This window comes from Podospora bellae-mahoneyi, chromosome 5 (genome assembly GCF_035222275.1).
Source record: "Podospora bellae-mahoneyi strain CBS 112042 chromosome 5, whole genome shotgun sequence".
Classification (NCBI taxonomy): domain Eukaryota; kingdom Fungi; phylum Ascomycota; class Sordariomycetes; order Sordariales; family Podosporaceae; genus Podospora; species Podospora bellae-mahoneyi.
Window position 1 is genome coordinate 4,156,568 of NC_085884.1, and position 14,455 is coordinate 4,171,022.

Genomic DNA, 14,455 nt, shown 5'->3' on the forward strand with positions numbered 1-14,455 from the left:
AGTGTGTTTAGGTCGGGTGGTGGTGGGGGAGAAGGTGAGACGCCGATGGGGCGGGTTGGAAGCTTCATGGAGGTGGAAATATTCGAGGCTTGGGGACAAAGCGTGGTCAGTAAACACGCTGGTGTGTTGTGTGGGGAGAGCTGCGTGCTATTTTCTTTGTTCTTGGAGTCAAAATACGGACTGGAAATCAGGACCGCCATTGGGTCGAGGGGCAACAAACAAAGGCAACAGGGCTGCTTGCGAACATGGAAATTCTGCGGATTGTGTCCGGAAGGGGTAATGCAAATAACAAAGGTTTGTGTTGACCTAACATTCAGACTCAATGATGGCGATGGGATTGAGTTTTATTGCTGACGGCTGCGCGCCTTTGAGCCTGTCAATCGTTCTTGGGGCGAGTTGCAGAGCAAGCAATGCTTTTTGACCTAACAATGGCATTCATTGAGTGATGAGGTTTGGTGCGGGGGGTACTATGTGACCTCTCATCCCTCTGACCTCGATGACGAGATTCGACAACATATCAACTTGCACAAATGCAATGGTTGTATTCAGTTATATTATACATTATGCCCTCAATCACCCCAACATCTCCTGAGTTGTCGCTCATCAAGTTCGACCATACACCCGCCTCGATTACCCGCAACGGAACGAGCTGATACGATTATCGAACCTCCCATTCCCATCGCTAAGGTTGGCGTCGTCTTGGTTCTGGTACACCAGCCCCTGGCAGTTGGCGTGTCTGCAATGATGGTTAGAACAATGTGAACTCCTTTGATTGAGGGCTGGTGCTGTGACTTACTCCCACCACTGGCAATGCCATCCTTTTCCAGAGTGGCGTATCGAACTGATGACATCGTTCCAGCTGCCAGAGAAGTTTACTGGAGGACTTTGTTAACCCATAGTTACTCAGAGAGAAGGAAGAAAGGCTGCTTACCGCACTCGTTGCGGCCGCCATAAAAGGTCCGGCATTGACCACCCCACCAGGGGTCCTTGCAGGCATAAACACTGATCTGCTCTTGACCCCCATTCGACTGGGAGGCCGTGACTGACAGGACGCCAAGTGCCACAAGCACCGCAAGAGACTTGACGTTGAACATCTGGATGGTGTCGAGAGCCACGAGGAAAAGGCTCCAAGGGTGATGTTCGAGGGTGAAAGAGCAGTAGGTCGTTGTTTGTGAGCCGGGCGGCCTTGTTTTATGTTTTTCCAGGGTCCTTCCCCCCCCCTCCGATCCTTCGGCGACCCGTCAAGTGATCGGCAGTCATGAAGTTGGGGTCATTCAGATGAGATCCAGGATCATGATCCACTATTCAGGGTCCAAGGTGATCTCCCGAGCTCCCCTAGACGCTAGTGCTTCCGCCTAGCCGGTATTATCGCATCCTATATTTGATCCTAGATTAGCACGGATATCAGGGTGGCCTCCAGTCATCAACGCGACAGGTCCGGATCTGCTTCCCGAGTCTCACGTTCTGTTAGCTGAGGTGAGATGGCAGGGGTCCAATCCAACAGTGGAGTGCAACGGCAACAGCCTCTGAATCGACAATCTGGTCTGGTGTTGGCTGCCGTTATTCTCGCTGTCTTAGCACGGTCCGTGTTGTTGATCCAGACCGTACTAATGCCTAGCCGTCCTCCAAGTCGTTTTCCACGTGACACTTGGCTTAGTGTTGATGGCACCCATTGCATGGTTGGCGGTCATTATTTATTTCACATCACTTGCCTGGATGAAGCAGCTACTTTACGATATTGGGGTTTGCCCAAAGTGATAGCCTCGATATTTATCCCGTCGAGGTGTCTTGCAAGGAACTGTTGTGGGCTGATTCATATCTTGACAAAATCTTGTGGTTGGGCTAAACGGAGAACAACGCGAGTTACGATGCCTCCCAGTATATGTACCCAGCAGATGATATGTACACGTCTCATGTCACTAATATACCTTCATTACACCCTACTCGATGCAAACCTTCCCTTCAAAGAAGCTTCCATCCCAAGCCTCAGCCACCTCCTCAGCAACCAACCGGTTAATCTCAATCCCCGGGTGGTAATCATTAAACCACAAGCACGAAACCCCATCCCCATTCCAGCACTTGGCATCCGGCGAGCCATACTCGGTCGGGTTATCCAACGCCTCATTGAACGCAACCCCCGTGTCGACAATCTTGATCACCGACCCAGCATTCGCCGTCTGGAAAGTCGCGGCCCGGGAAGCGATAGCAGCGTTGTACTTGGCGATAGCGGCAGCCTCGGTTTCCTGAGCCCACTCTGTCTCCTCGACCATGACAGGAGTGCGATGAATCGCTTTTCATAAAGTCAGCACAAAATTCTCCGAAGGAACAGGAAAAAGGAAAACTTACGCGGCACTCCCAAAGCAACAAACTGCCTCGCCCCCGCATCATACAACACCTGCAGCTGCCCAAAATACGTATCCATAATCTCGCTCAGCAGCTGGTCATACTCCTCCTTCCACCAGCTGTTCCCCACGTCGTTCACGCCGATCCAGATGCCGAAGAGAGCGTTCTCTGCTGTCCAGGGGGCGTAGGATGGCTTGGAGGCGATGGTGTCGGTGAACTGCTGGACTTGGTCGATCAAGCTCAGGACGTCCTCTCTCCAGGGCTGGACGAGGGTTGCGTTGGTGGTGGCGCCGCCGTAGGCGAAGTTGTAAGTGAGGAGGGTGGAGGCGTTGTACTGGGAGGTGAGGAAGCCAACCCAGTTCAGGCCGCCGGAGGCTGTCCAGCCGGGGAGGGGTGGGTTGCCAAAGGGGTTGGAGGGCGAGGGTTTGGTGGAGAGGGGGTCGAAGCCTGTTTGGGAGTACGAGTCGCCGCTGAGGAGTGGTGTTAATCTCCATCGAGCTGAAAGGAGGCAACAGGGGCAACATGGAGGAGCTTACAAGTTGATGAAGTACTTGGCGGCGGAGGTTGGGCTGGAGGATGGGGCGGCACTTGTGCTGGTCGACTGGACAGAGCTGGTCCTGGTGCTGGTGGTAGGGACGACTGTCGGGGAGGCAGTGGTGCTTGTTGTCTGAGAGCCTGGCACACACTGGTCTTGATGGTTGTCAGTCGCAATGCTATGGGAGCTATCTGTTGTCAGGAACAGGATTGGGAGACGTACGATACCAGTCGTTGTAAGCAGTGCAAACAGCACCAGAAACGCACACCTTCGACCCCTGATATCCAATCCCACCACACTGTCCCCAAAGGTTCACAGGATTTTGACGTCTAGTAACAGCAGCTAACCCGGGCGCCGCACTCAACAGAGCCACCAAACCGGCCTTGACAATTTGACCACCCATTATTTCTTCGGTTCTCAACAGGGGACAGAGAAGACGAGGCTCGAACTGAGATGAGATCAGCTGGAGAACAACAGGATCCTGATCAAAGCAACAACGGGAGATCGCACCTTATATTAACTCTTTCCCGCCCTGTCATTATCCCAAATATGGCCTGGTTCCGGTTCACCGGGCTCATGGTGGTAAAAACACCCCATCGCACGTGTTCGGCTGTGGGAAGGGTGTAAGATGATTGGTGGATTCATGCTGAGCAAGGGGTAAAGTGGAGGTCCCGAATGCAGGAGGGCGGAGGGAAGAGATGCGGAATACCACCCCGAACAGCCGAATGTCTTGAAAACACGAGGTGATGTTGCCATGAACAGGCGGGCGGTGGAGGAGGCAGCTCCATCAGGGTAAGGTAGTAGGCTAAAGCTTGCTTCCCGAGGTTATCGACAGGGATCGAAACTTGGTTCGGGAGCAGCGGTGCATGGCCGGTCGAGATGTTGTGAATCTTTGAGTGTGACGACCTGTACGTCAGACATATTAGCAGATCATGTCTCCAGTCAGGTCTGGACACTCCTGAAGAACTTCGAGCACAGCATTTTTGGCTGCAACTACAGTTTTATAAGACCGTACGCTCATGCATCAACAACCCTCAGAACTTTCTTTCACCACATCAACACAAGATCGATCCCGTTGATCGCGAGCGCGCACATCAGAACCCTGCTGCAAAGGAAACGAATGGCTTCCAGCAAACAACAATGCTTCCTACGGGCATCAGCAGGGGAGTTGCACCCTTTTGGTTTCGTGCGTCGATTATTGCACCATGTGCCAACAGCTTTTGAAATAGACGCTTTCGAGTGATACCGCCAAACCTCAACTTGTCCGTACTATCTAGCGACAAGTCCAAAATTGAAAGGCTTGAAGAGAGGCGGCTCATTGGTGGACTTGTTGAAGAAGCCGTTTCTGACTCCTCAGTATAAATCTCGCAGGCACTGTGAAGTGCTACATTTCCGACCGAGTCTGCCAAGTTGATGTCTGGGCCTCTCCTAAGGAGCAAATCCAGGATGGACAGGGCGCTTCCCCTGTTATGGTACGCCGTAGTATTCTCAAAGTGCTACAACGAACTGAATCCTCCACGGCCGTGCAGGCCCAGAATATAACCTAAGGGAGCAACCAGAATGGTGGCCTCACATACCCTAAGGCACAGTGTATACTGTGACAACCCCGAGGCCATCGTGACCGTGACTCTACCAAATCCTTCCGAATTACTTGATGCAGTAAAGGAGCACGGAGTGATGGCAGCTCCCGTTCATATGTCATGGCGTCGATATCGGGAGGCACCACCAAACCTTTATATGACCTCGTCCTTTGGGGGCCTTTCAAACAAGCCGGCCTTTGTCTTGCTCTGCCTCAGCGAAAACCGAACCCAAGTTGATTTCGTAGAAAACAGGCACATGGTCTGGTATCACCGGAGTCTCATACGTGTAATCAAATTGGGAGGTGCCTGGTTGCAGATTGTGTTGTATTACACTTGCCTGATACCATTACCTCAACAGATTAGGATGCAGCCTTCACCAGCCTTTCAAATAGGTTTGCAAGGTTTAAGCCAGGTAGTAATTTGAGGCACAGCCTCGGGTATAACGGCGACCCATCACAGTTGGGGACGATATGCAGCATGAATGGAACAGTATCCCAAACAGTGATATCAGAGCAGGATTTTGGGGTAACCATCGGGAAATCACCCACATGTAAGCAGGGTATCCCATATCCGTACGTGTTCATGTATACCCGGTGGCATCATCAGGCGATGTATATTATACAGTGCGTGGAAATTGTGCGTAACAGACAGAGCTCTCCAGCCCATCAGCAGATGGCCCCCCGTTCTATGGTGGCGAGGTGCTGGTTTTCCTTCCCCGACATGCACGAGGCGTCCTTTTACCACATACCTACCAGATGGCTGAACCTGAAGCCAGAACTGGGGGATCGAATTGTCCAAATGGTGTCACGGCATCTTTCCAACGTCTATTCAAATTGCTATGGACCACCATAGCGTTGATCTCGCACGCCATCCTGTACATCACTCTTACACTCGTGATGCTGCTCGTTGTGGACAATTACAAAGCCTACGATGGCGCTGATACAACCACGGACACAGCCTCACAAACAGAGTCAAGGCTTCGTTCAGACGACATCATCACCGCTGTTTCCGCGTCTACTGTTGCGGTTCAATGGGCCGCCGGCGTCTGGGTGACGAACGTTCTCACCAAAAGCGGGTATATCGTATGGATGAAGACTCGACAAACCCACAGCAAGGAGAAAATCATCGACAAAATCCGATGGGCCATGGAATATTGATTTCCCATCAAACTAGGTCTCCGAACAGATTACAATTTGATTCGAATATCACCATTTCTCGTTCTCCCAGCGCTCCTAGCATCACCCATCCTTGAGGGTGCCTTGAGCTGGAAATCTTCTTCTGAAGCAGCTGGCTCTGCCACAGCCAGATCAGGGAATCCAGAATCACAATTCTACAATTGGAACTTCATCACATCTGCCGAGGGCAAGGTGGGACATGGCCTTATTTGGAACGCAGCATCACTTGCTGGCATTGCTTGGGAGAACGGAACATCAGCATGCACAGACCTGAAAGAAACCAAGAGCCAGAAGTGCCGCCATGTCACAACGCACGACCAGTTCCCAGCTGGGACAAAGCTACACAACGTTACCATTCCCTGAATTGTTGTCCACAGCATATCCTGGCCGAAGAAGCCCATGCCGCAGACGTGGAAAACGTCCTTAACAATTCCGAGGTCATCACCGCAGCAGGCCGACCCCCCATTCTTCGAACTCAACCTAGCACAGTACTAGTATTTGATCCAACTAACAAGACGCTGCCAACGCCGCCCGTCATGACGGCCGGAAATGGCAACTTCAACATCACCAGGGAAACGGTCTACGTCGACCAACCACCCTACCCAGCGCCCTTTATCTGGGCCTGTTCCATGAGGGCCATCGTTTATCTTACACAGCACGTGGCTTTCCCTCCATATGTCGTGGATGTATTTGGGGTTGAGGAGCCGAACAATGAAGTTGCACTCGGAGCAACAGTCGTCTGGGCAAAGGGAGAAGTGAAGCCTCAGCAGACTTTCACTTATCTCGAGATCAACTTCACCGCTGGCATCACTAACCCTGCTACAGGCACATACGTGAAGCAGAATGTCATTGAAGCGGATGACAACGACCTGGACGGAAAAGATATTGTGGAAGGGCCATGGGTTAGAGAGGCACTATATCTGACTTCCGATATCATGTCCTGTTTGGCCATTTCGAACTCAACTGGAATATCCTCGTGGCAGAGCTTGGAGCATTACACAGAAACCATGATTCGGTTCTCGTACATGGCAGCCTGGAGTCTGCTGCAGAGGAGCTATGAGCCGAACAGCACATTACTCACCGTAGATTTGTACGAGGCGAGGATACAGGCCGTTGTTTCACAGTGAAGGGTCATCAGTTGGCTCGGGATTAATGTGGCCTTTTCACTGTCTTGGATCACGGTCACAGTATTAATGAAAAGAAGCAAAGAGTTGGCGGGGTTTAACACAGTTCCTGATTTTATCTTGTGGTTGTATACCCACTTTGAACATCTCCCAGAGCAAGAAAATACATGAGTAAGTAAAGCATGAGATCTATATCAATACCCATGCCACCATCAAGCGACCGAACCGCATGAACGTGGGTAGGTATTCTGATCCGTTACCTAACCGGAAACTCAGGGACTTAATCCCGATACCTTAGCCCTACCACCCATCGTCACAACAGCCTTCATGCAGCCGCATTATAACCCCCAAGAGCAACAGAGAGCGAAGAGCCCCATCAGCAGTGAATTCTTCGGTTATTTGGACCCTGTGATAGGCGCATGTAAACCCAACCGATCTCAGCGCCCGGACCAAAGAGCGACTCGGACAATTGCGCCATATTGGTGAATACAAAGCTTCGGCAACATGTATTTGTTGTTACCCACCAAGAGTTACACAAGGTTGGCCACATGCTGTGATGGTTGTCCTGATAGCTTTTGCGATAGTGTAATATTTTGGGAGGCGGAAAAAGAAGGCTTTATAAGCAACACTATACTGCTGAGACACCACAGCTGTACCTGTGCGTCATCACTGGGTTCGTCATCATGCCTAACAAAAAAGGAGACAAATAAATAGTCGCTCAGATACCAGGTACTAAGAGCTGGGGCTTCATGCCTGTCCTCGAGGACGAAACAACAATAGCAAACTTCATATTCATCACTGGAGTACCACTATCCACGAAATCAACATTCTTTGATACCTGGTATCAAGGCTCCTGAACATTGTCAAAACATGCATTCGGAGCCAGATGAAATCTTGGTTTTTACCTAGGTAAACATTTTTACTTGAGTTAGTATTCTCATGCTTCATAACCTCACGCTGGGTTATGCAGTGCTCCACTAGATTATGAAGGAAATGAATCATAATGAATCACAATGAATCATGCCTGGATTTCTTCCGGGCAGCCAATCATCTTGAAGGTAGCATTGACACTAAAAAGCTCATGTGGAGGGCAACATGGAACTCTATGGTGGATCTATGCTCATCCATCCTCCAATGGCACATAAAGTCGTGATGATGTTGCTGTTTTTCTCATTCCCATGCAGCCAGCCGTCACTACAGACTCGCATGAACCCACGGCATGCTGACCCAGCTGTTCATTTGGACGGCTGCTGCCATTTTAGTCGGCGCGTTCCTCCTACGCCCCAAACGAACCCCCTTCCCTATCGTCAACAAATATCCCTATGATTTTCTCGGTCGCAGAGCAGCACGTGAAGCTCAGCAGAACGCCCGGAAACTCATCACCGAAGGCCTCGCAAAATACCAAGGCCCCATCACCATCGATCTTCTCCATGGACAAAAAATCATCCTACCAGCTTCGTCAGCTGGTTGGGTGAAATCCAACAAGGATCTCGATCACAAGCAGCTTGTCAAGGACGACTACTTCGCCGGTGTTCCCGGATTTGAGGCCCAGTCTGTGCTGCATGGAGATGATGAAACTGCCAAGCGCCTCATCACGACCAAAATGGGCCAAAACGACAGCACGATGGGTGCAATGAATGACAGTCTTGCACGCGCCTTCCGGGTCCATTGGGGTGAGGATAAGGAGTGGCATTCCATCAACTGGCATGGAGACACAATGGGCATCATCGCCCGCGCGGCGTCGTCGGTTTTCGTGGGTCCCGAGCTGGGCGATGATCCCACTTGGCTGTGTCTTATTCAGGGCTATGTGATGTCCTACTTCATGGCTGTGTACGACTTGCATGCGTACCCGCCTTGGTCGAGGTCCATTGTTCATTGGTATCTTCCCAATGCCAAAGCCTGCCGGAATATGGTGCCCCAAGCGCGCGCCATTGTCAATGGTGTCCTTCGGAAACGACAAGAAGAGACAGAGCGGGCGATGAAGGAAGGAAGCAGTGCACCGGAGTACAATGATGCACTTGCATGGGCTCAGGCTTCCTCGAACGGAAAGATTGAACCAGGAGACCTGCAACTCTCTTTGGCCATGGCCGCTCTCTTCACCACAACGGAGTTGTTCCGGACGATTTTGATCGACATTGTCCGTCACCCAGAGCTTGTTGAGCCACTCAGAGAGGAGGTTTCGGAACAAATCTCGAAACACGGAATCTCGGTGGCTGCTACCAACAACATGCTGTTGCTTGACAGCTTCATGAAGGAGTCGCAGAGGTTGAGCGCCGGCTTAGGTTTGTACTCCTACTGTCATTCCCATTACCGAAAGCTAACCTCGTCATGCAGTCGTCCTCGAACGTGCAGTGCTCAGAGACACAGCCCTCCCAGATGGCAGGATTTTACCGCGTGGTTCCCAGATCGTGGTTGACTCGACCAACATTTGCGATCCCGCTTTTTACCCCAACCCAGACCAGTTCGACGGATACCGGTTTTTGCGCAAACGTGAAGCCGGTGACACAACCAGTCAGTTTGTCCAAAGCAGCCAGGACTTTTATGTGTTTGGGGGAGGCCGGCATGTTTGTCCTGGACGGTTCTTCGCCGGCATTGAACTGAAGCTCGCACTGGCTCATATCCTCTTGAAGTACGACATGCGCTTCGCAGAAGGTTGTGATCCCAAGCCCATAATGAATGGCTTTTATGCGATGGTTGATCCGACTGTTCAGCTCGAGGTGAGGAGGAGGAGAGATGGCGCGGTGGTGAATATTTTGGGTGAAAAGTTGTGATTTGAACGGTTAGACCTCTAGGGAAGAATTATCACAGGTAGAAGCGGTGTGGAAGTGATAATTCGTATAAAGATAGTGTGTCATTAGGTCAATACGTTAGTTTTGATGTACGGTAACGACAGTTTTGTGACTCAAACATGTTAATGTACGTGCTGTGGCTGGTGACAACTGCTGTCTTATGGTGGTCTGCATGTGATGCCTGTCGCCCGGTGCATCATTTCTCCGACATCGACATGCGCCTGTAACCGGGAAGGCAACAGCCGTCCTGGGTTGTCAGCTGCCGATATATTTACCTTTCCTATTACTCTATTTCACAGTGCGGCAGGCCAACAACCATGGATAGCAGCCTGTGTTTGGTGCAGCAAAGTCCAGTTTGATGCCTCTCTCGTCAAATGCAAACACACCACAGAGGAGCCGTACCATGACCATAAAAGGCTGTTTGGAAGCCTCCTTATGGTTGACAGGGGAATGTGGATCTTCCCCGCCGACTTGACCATTTATGACACTTTCCCGATATACCAGCTCCAACAAGAGCAACTTGGTCAGCATGTCCCGGCTCAAGTCTTTTGGATCAGATGACAGAAAAAAGAAAAAGGACGACAATCATCTAGTTAGGTACCTGCCTAGGTGGTGCCTGGTCAGTTTGCAATTTCGATTCAACTACCTACCCCATATTCATCCAACACTCGGCATCCGCCATCTTCCACTCATCGTCGTCCTGTCGACTTAGTGGAGAGTCATGCTTACCGAATCACCCAGATTGCATATTCAAACTTTCAAACACGTGCATAGGGAAATGCCCATTCGCCTAGGACCTTTCAGAACAGGGAACGGATTCTGGGTGATGTCGGATGTAGCACATTCGAAGCGTTCAGCTGGTAGTTTGGGCTAGCGACACCTTGGTAAACGTGCCAGTCATATTGATACTCTTTCTCCTGTGTTCGAGCAAACAAAGTTGAGCAACAAATGTTGAGACCTGGGTGACCAAGACAGTATCTCGCCATACTTGCCTCCATACTTGGGGAGTCGGGATTACAGAGGGTTGACGAAACAGCGTTACATCGGCTTCCCGTTTGGGATCGGATCGTGCAAAAACCTCTGCCGAAGCCATAACGGGTGAGTTATCCGGCAACACTTACTCACAAATGGACACGGAGGCAAGTCTCATTGGCCTGCCAAATCATCATTGGAGCGCATCTAGACTCGCCCGGAAATTCTCTGGCCCACCAAGCGGCTAGCATCTCGCTGCATGATCTTCCCCAGTTTCTTGGCCTCGAAAGGCGAGGCTGTAACGGCTACGCGAACGCCCGCCAACCTGGTTTTATCGTGCATACGGGCATTTTGGCAGTGAAGTGTGGAGTCTGAACGTAACATCGTGAGGTTTCTGTTGACAAGTGATCTCCATCTCATCTCGGGCGCTAGAGCGTACTTGGGCAAGTCCTGAGACAGGGGAAATCATAATGGCGAGAGAGAGGATTCGGCAGTTGTATCCACAGTCGAGTTCTTCTTTGCCCTTTGTTGACGGAGAAATATGCCTGATGTGGCTTGAGGCCGTAACAGCTGTAGCTCAGGGCCGATCCCAGGTTGACAATGGCTTATTTCAAGTATATAAGCCAGGTCACCTTCATGGGACGCTCCTCAGGTTCACCTGCCAGGCATCCAGTCTCTTGTCTGATCATCAAGTCGCTAAGATGAGAATCAACTCCAGCGTTCTCAGCCCAACGGCACTGGCAGCCCTGTCTCTCCTCGGATTCGTAATCCCTGGAGCTGATGCTGCCTGCAGCTTGCCAACCTCGTACAGGTGGAGAGACTCTGGCATTCTCGCACAGCCAAAGTCGGGCTGGGTCTCCCTCAAGGACTTCACCCACGTCCCCTACAACGGCCAAAACCTCGTCTATGGCACATACCACGACGGCCGCAACTATGGCTCCATGAACTTCGGTCTCTTCACCAACTGGTCCGACATGGGCCGCGCCAGCCAGAACCAAATGAACAACGCCGCCGTCGCCCCGACGCTGTTCTACTTCCGCCCCAAGAACATCTGGGTCCTCGCCTACCAATGGGGTCCGACAGCCTTCTCCTACCGCACCTCCACCGACCCGACCAACCCCAACGGCTGGTCCTCCGCCCAGCCCTTGTTCTCGGGCACCATCGCCAACTCGGACACCGGCCCGATCGATCAGACCCTCATCGCCGACGACAAGAACATGTACCTCTTCTTCGCCGGCGACAACGGCCGCATCTACCGCTCCGTCATGCCCCTCAACAACTTCCCCGGCAACTTTGGCACCTCCACCACCATCATCTTCGACGGCGCCAAGAACGACTTCTTCGAGGCTGTTCAGGTGTACACCCTCAAGGACTCCTCCCCCACGACCTACCTCATGATTATCGAGTCGATCGGTGCCCAGGGCCGCTACTTCCGTTCCTACACCACCACTAACCTCGGCGGTTCGTGGACACCCAACGCCGCGAGCGAGAGCAACTCCTTTGCTGGCAAGGCCAACAGCGGCACGACGTGGTCGAACGATATTAGCCATGGTGACTTGGTCCGGTCGAGCAACGATGAGAGGTTCGAGGTTGACCCGTGCAACTTGCAGTTGTTGTACCAGGGGAGGTCGGGGAGCAGCAACGAGTATAACCTGTTGCCGTACAGGCCTGGTCTGTTGACGTTGACGAACCCGGTCGGGTCGCCTAATCCCAACCCTGCTCCTGGGCCGACGTCGACTGCTCAGACGACGCCGCAGCCGACGGGAGGGAATGGGGCGACGGTGCCGAGGTGGGGACAGTGTGGTGGGCAGGGGTATACCGGGCCGACGAGGTGTGAGGCTCCATATACGTGCACGGTTTCTAACCAATGTGAGTTTGCTTGTTGCTCTGAGGATGAGGGATGATATGCTAATGAGATACGACAGGGTACTCCCAATGCCTGTAAACAGACACCACAACACAGGATTGACGTGCAAAAAGGATCTGGTCATCAGCTTGGGGATTGGCAAAAGAGAAAACGGCAAAAGAAAGCAAGAAATTCTTTCACCCACACATTCTGTACCTACCTACCTACTTCATAGTACATATTCAACCCTTCGCCCTGACTCTCCCAGTCCCCACCCCAAAAGGCAAAGGCTTCCACAGCACCTTGACCCCAAACCACCACAGCTCATCCTGCCACGTATTCCAATAATGACTCCCAAACGGCGTAACCCGATTGATATACCGTATCCCCAGCGCATCCAACGCAGTCTGCAGCTCCCTCGCCTGAGGGAACACAAAATCGTAGAGTCCATAAGCAACCATGATCCCCTTCTTCAACAACCCCGGGTTTTGTGCCGCAGAAGACGCATCGATATACGGCGTGTTGGTAGCAGGGGAAAACATCCCAAAGTAGTCAAACATGTCGGTGGCATTGACAAACATCTCGTACGTGAGAACACCCCCCATGGACAACCCCGCAAAGGCGCGACAGCTGGCGTTTTGGCAGACTTTGTAGTTTTGTTCGACCCAGGGGAAGAGGTATTTCTCAAAGTTTTCGCGAACATAAGGTGCGGGAGGGATGGGGACACTGTGGGATCTGTTGCCGTAGATGAACTTGCCTCCTGAAGCGTCGAGGTTGTAGAAGGAGGGGGTGACCACCACGGTTGGGGGGATGTGCTTCAGGCGGATGAGGTTATCCATCACATGGCTCATTCGTCCAAGGTTTTCCCAGTCGGCGCCGTTGCCGCCTGCACCATGGGAGAGATAGAGGAGGGGGTATCTCTTCTCGGGGATGGTTCCATATTCGGCTGGGAGGTAGATGGAAAAGTCGTGGACGTCAGGGGCCGGATGGATCGATCCGGGGGAGGTGTAGTTTGCTGTTTTGACTACACCACGGTGACCTTCTGGCGCGTCGAGAGCGTAGTCAAAGTTGGTGTTGAGTTCTGGTGAGGCCTGAAATTTGGCATCGAAGGGGACCTGGAAGCTGGAGGCTACTTGATCGCCTTGGACGTTTTGAAATGGCGGGAGGTCTGGGTCGATGACGAGATGGCCTGTGTCGATGCTGCAGTTGGGTGCGTAGTTGCAGTTGACGAGATACGCAAAGCTGTAGATGCCGCTTGGGAGGGGTGTTGTGTATGTCCATATACCATCATCCGAAGACTTCATCTCATATGGCCACCTGTATAGCGGTTCTGCTGGGAGCTGAGGTGAAGGATTGCTGACATAAAAGTCGCCCGGCTGGTAGTCGTGGGGATCATAGCGGCCGTTGAAGCGGTACGACGTGCCTGTTGTGTGGAACTGGTCGGTGAAAGGTTGAATTCCGCCTCCTATTAGCACCCGCTGCGCAGTTGCGTTGACATAGCGAAAGTCGACCTCGTAGCCAGTGGGACCACGGCCCGTCTTGCGAATGGTCACCGAAGCCGAAGCTTCTAGCGACAGTAGGCTCCCAATCGCAAGAAAACTTCGTAAAAGCATGCTGTATGAAATGGGATTTGCCTGCTTCAACGGAGCTTGAAGATTAGTGGACGGTCGGTCTTTTATAGGTAGCTCTGAAAGTATGCTCATCTGTCCCGGAGACCGGGTTGACAGGCACCTTATGCGGGGTTGTTTGGATAAATTGTTCAAATGTAAGCTAAGTCGGGGACGCAGCACCTGTTGGATAAAGTCCCCTTCTATGCCCCCATCGCTTGTGCCGTCTTCCGGATATGCGGGCTTGGTTGCCCCGTTGAATGCTTGATGTGGCAGACAGGCCAAATCTATGACATGAAAGGTTGGAAAGTGCAAAGTAGAACCAGGGATGATAGATGTCATTTTCTGATAGTGGCTCGAGGATCAAAGGCAGGTAATTCTGCTTCCAAAGCTCTTGCTGAGCGCGGTCCATGTCAACTGGTGGCATCATGACCCATTTTGGTTTGCACCATTCCCAGTATGACGGATACCATCCATCACGGCT

The 14,455-nt window shown here is 52.0% G+C and overlaps 5 protein-coding genes across 5 annotated transcripts; 2 read left to right on the plus strand and 3 right to left on the minus strand.

Moving 5' to 3' along the window:
• Window positions 1-541: 541 nt before the first annotated feature.
• On the minus strand, window positions 542-1,144 carry QC761_511295 (uncharacterized protein). Its single transcript, XM_062880291.1, has 3 exons — window positions 932-1,144; window positions 797-875; window positions 542-736 (listed from the first exon to the last, which is right to left on the minus strand). The coding sequence occupies exons 1-3, from the start codon at window positions 1,092-1,094 to the stop codon at window positions 631-633; spliced, it is 348 nt and encodes a 115-aa protein (XP_062731609.1). The 5' UTR covers window positions 1,095-1,144; the 3' UTR covers window positions 542-630.
• Window positions 1,145-1,804: 660 nt separating this feature from the next.
• On the minus strand, window positions 1,805-3,355 carry AES1 (hormone-sensitive lipase HSL). Its single transcript, XM_062880290.1, has 4 exons — window positions 3,101-3,355; window positions 2,880-3,033; window positions 2,347-2,813; window positions 1,805-2,290 (listed from the first exon to the last, which is right to left on the minus strand). The coding sequence occupies exons 1-4, from the start codon at window positions 3,279-3,281 to the stop codon at window positions 1,941-1,943; spliced, it is 1,152 nt and encodes a 383-aa protein (XP_062731610.1). The 5' UTR covers window positions 3,282-3,355; the 3' UTR covers window positions 1,805-1,940.
• A 4,599-nt stretch (window positions 3,356-7,954) lies between these two features.
• QC761_511260 (uncharacterized protein) lies at window positions 7,955-9,600 on the plus strand. Its single transcript, XM_062880289.1, has 2 exons — window positions 7,955-9,039; window positions 9,092-9,600. Exons 1-2 carry the CDS (start codon window positions 7,977-7,979, stop codon window positions 9,526-9,528), a joined length of 1,500 nt encoding a protein of 499 aa, XP_062731611.1. The 5' UTR covers window positions 7,955-7,976; the 3' UTR covers window positions 9,529-9,600.
• A 1,295-nt stretch (window positions 9,601-10,895) lies between these two features.
• On the plus strand, window positions 10,896-12,467 carry AXHA2 (Alpha-L-arabinofuranosidase axhA-2). The gene is made up of 2 exons (XM_062872915.1): window positions 10,896-12,387; window positions 12,444-12,467. Exons 1-2 carry the CDS (start codon window positions 10,989-10,991, stop codon window positions 12,461-12,463), a joined length of 1,419 nt encoding a protein of 472 aa, XP_062731612.1. The 5' UTR covers window positions 10,896-10,988; the 3' UTR covers window positions 12,464-12,467.
• On the minus strand, window positions 10,906-13,977 carry QC761_0086570 (uncharacterized protein; the record flags this gene model as incomplete). Its single annotated transcript, XM_062872916.1, has 2 exons — window positions 10,906-12,378; window positions 12,625-13,977. The coding sequence occupies 2 exons, from the start codon at window positions 13,975-13,977 to the stop codon at window positions 12,223-12,225; spliced, it is 1,509 nt and encodes a 502-aa protein (XP_062731613.1). The 3' UTR covers window positions 10,906-12,222.
• Between the last annotated feature and the right edge of the window lie 478 nt (window positions 13,978-14,455).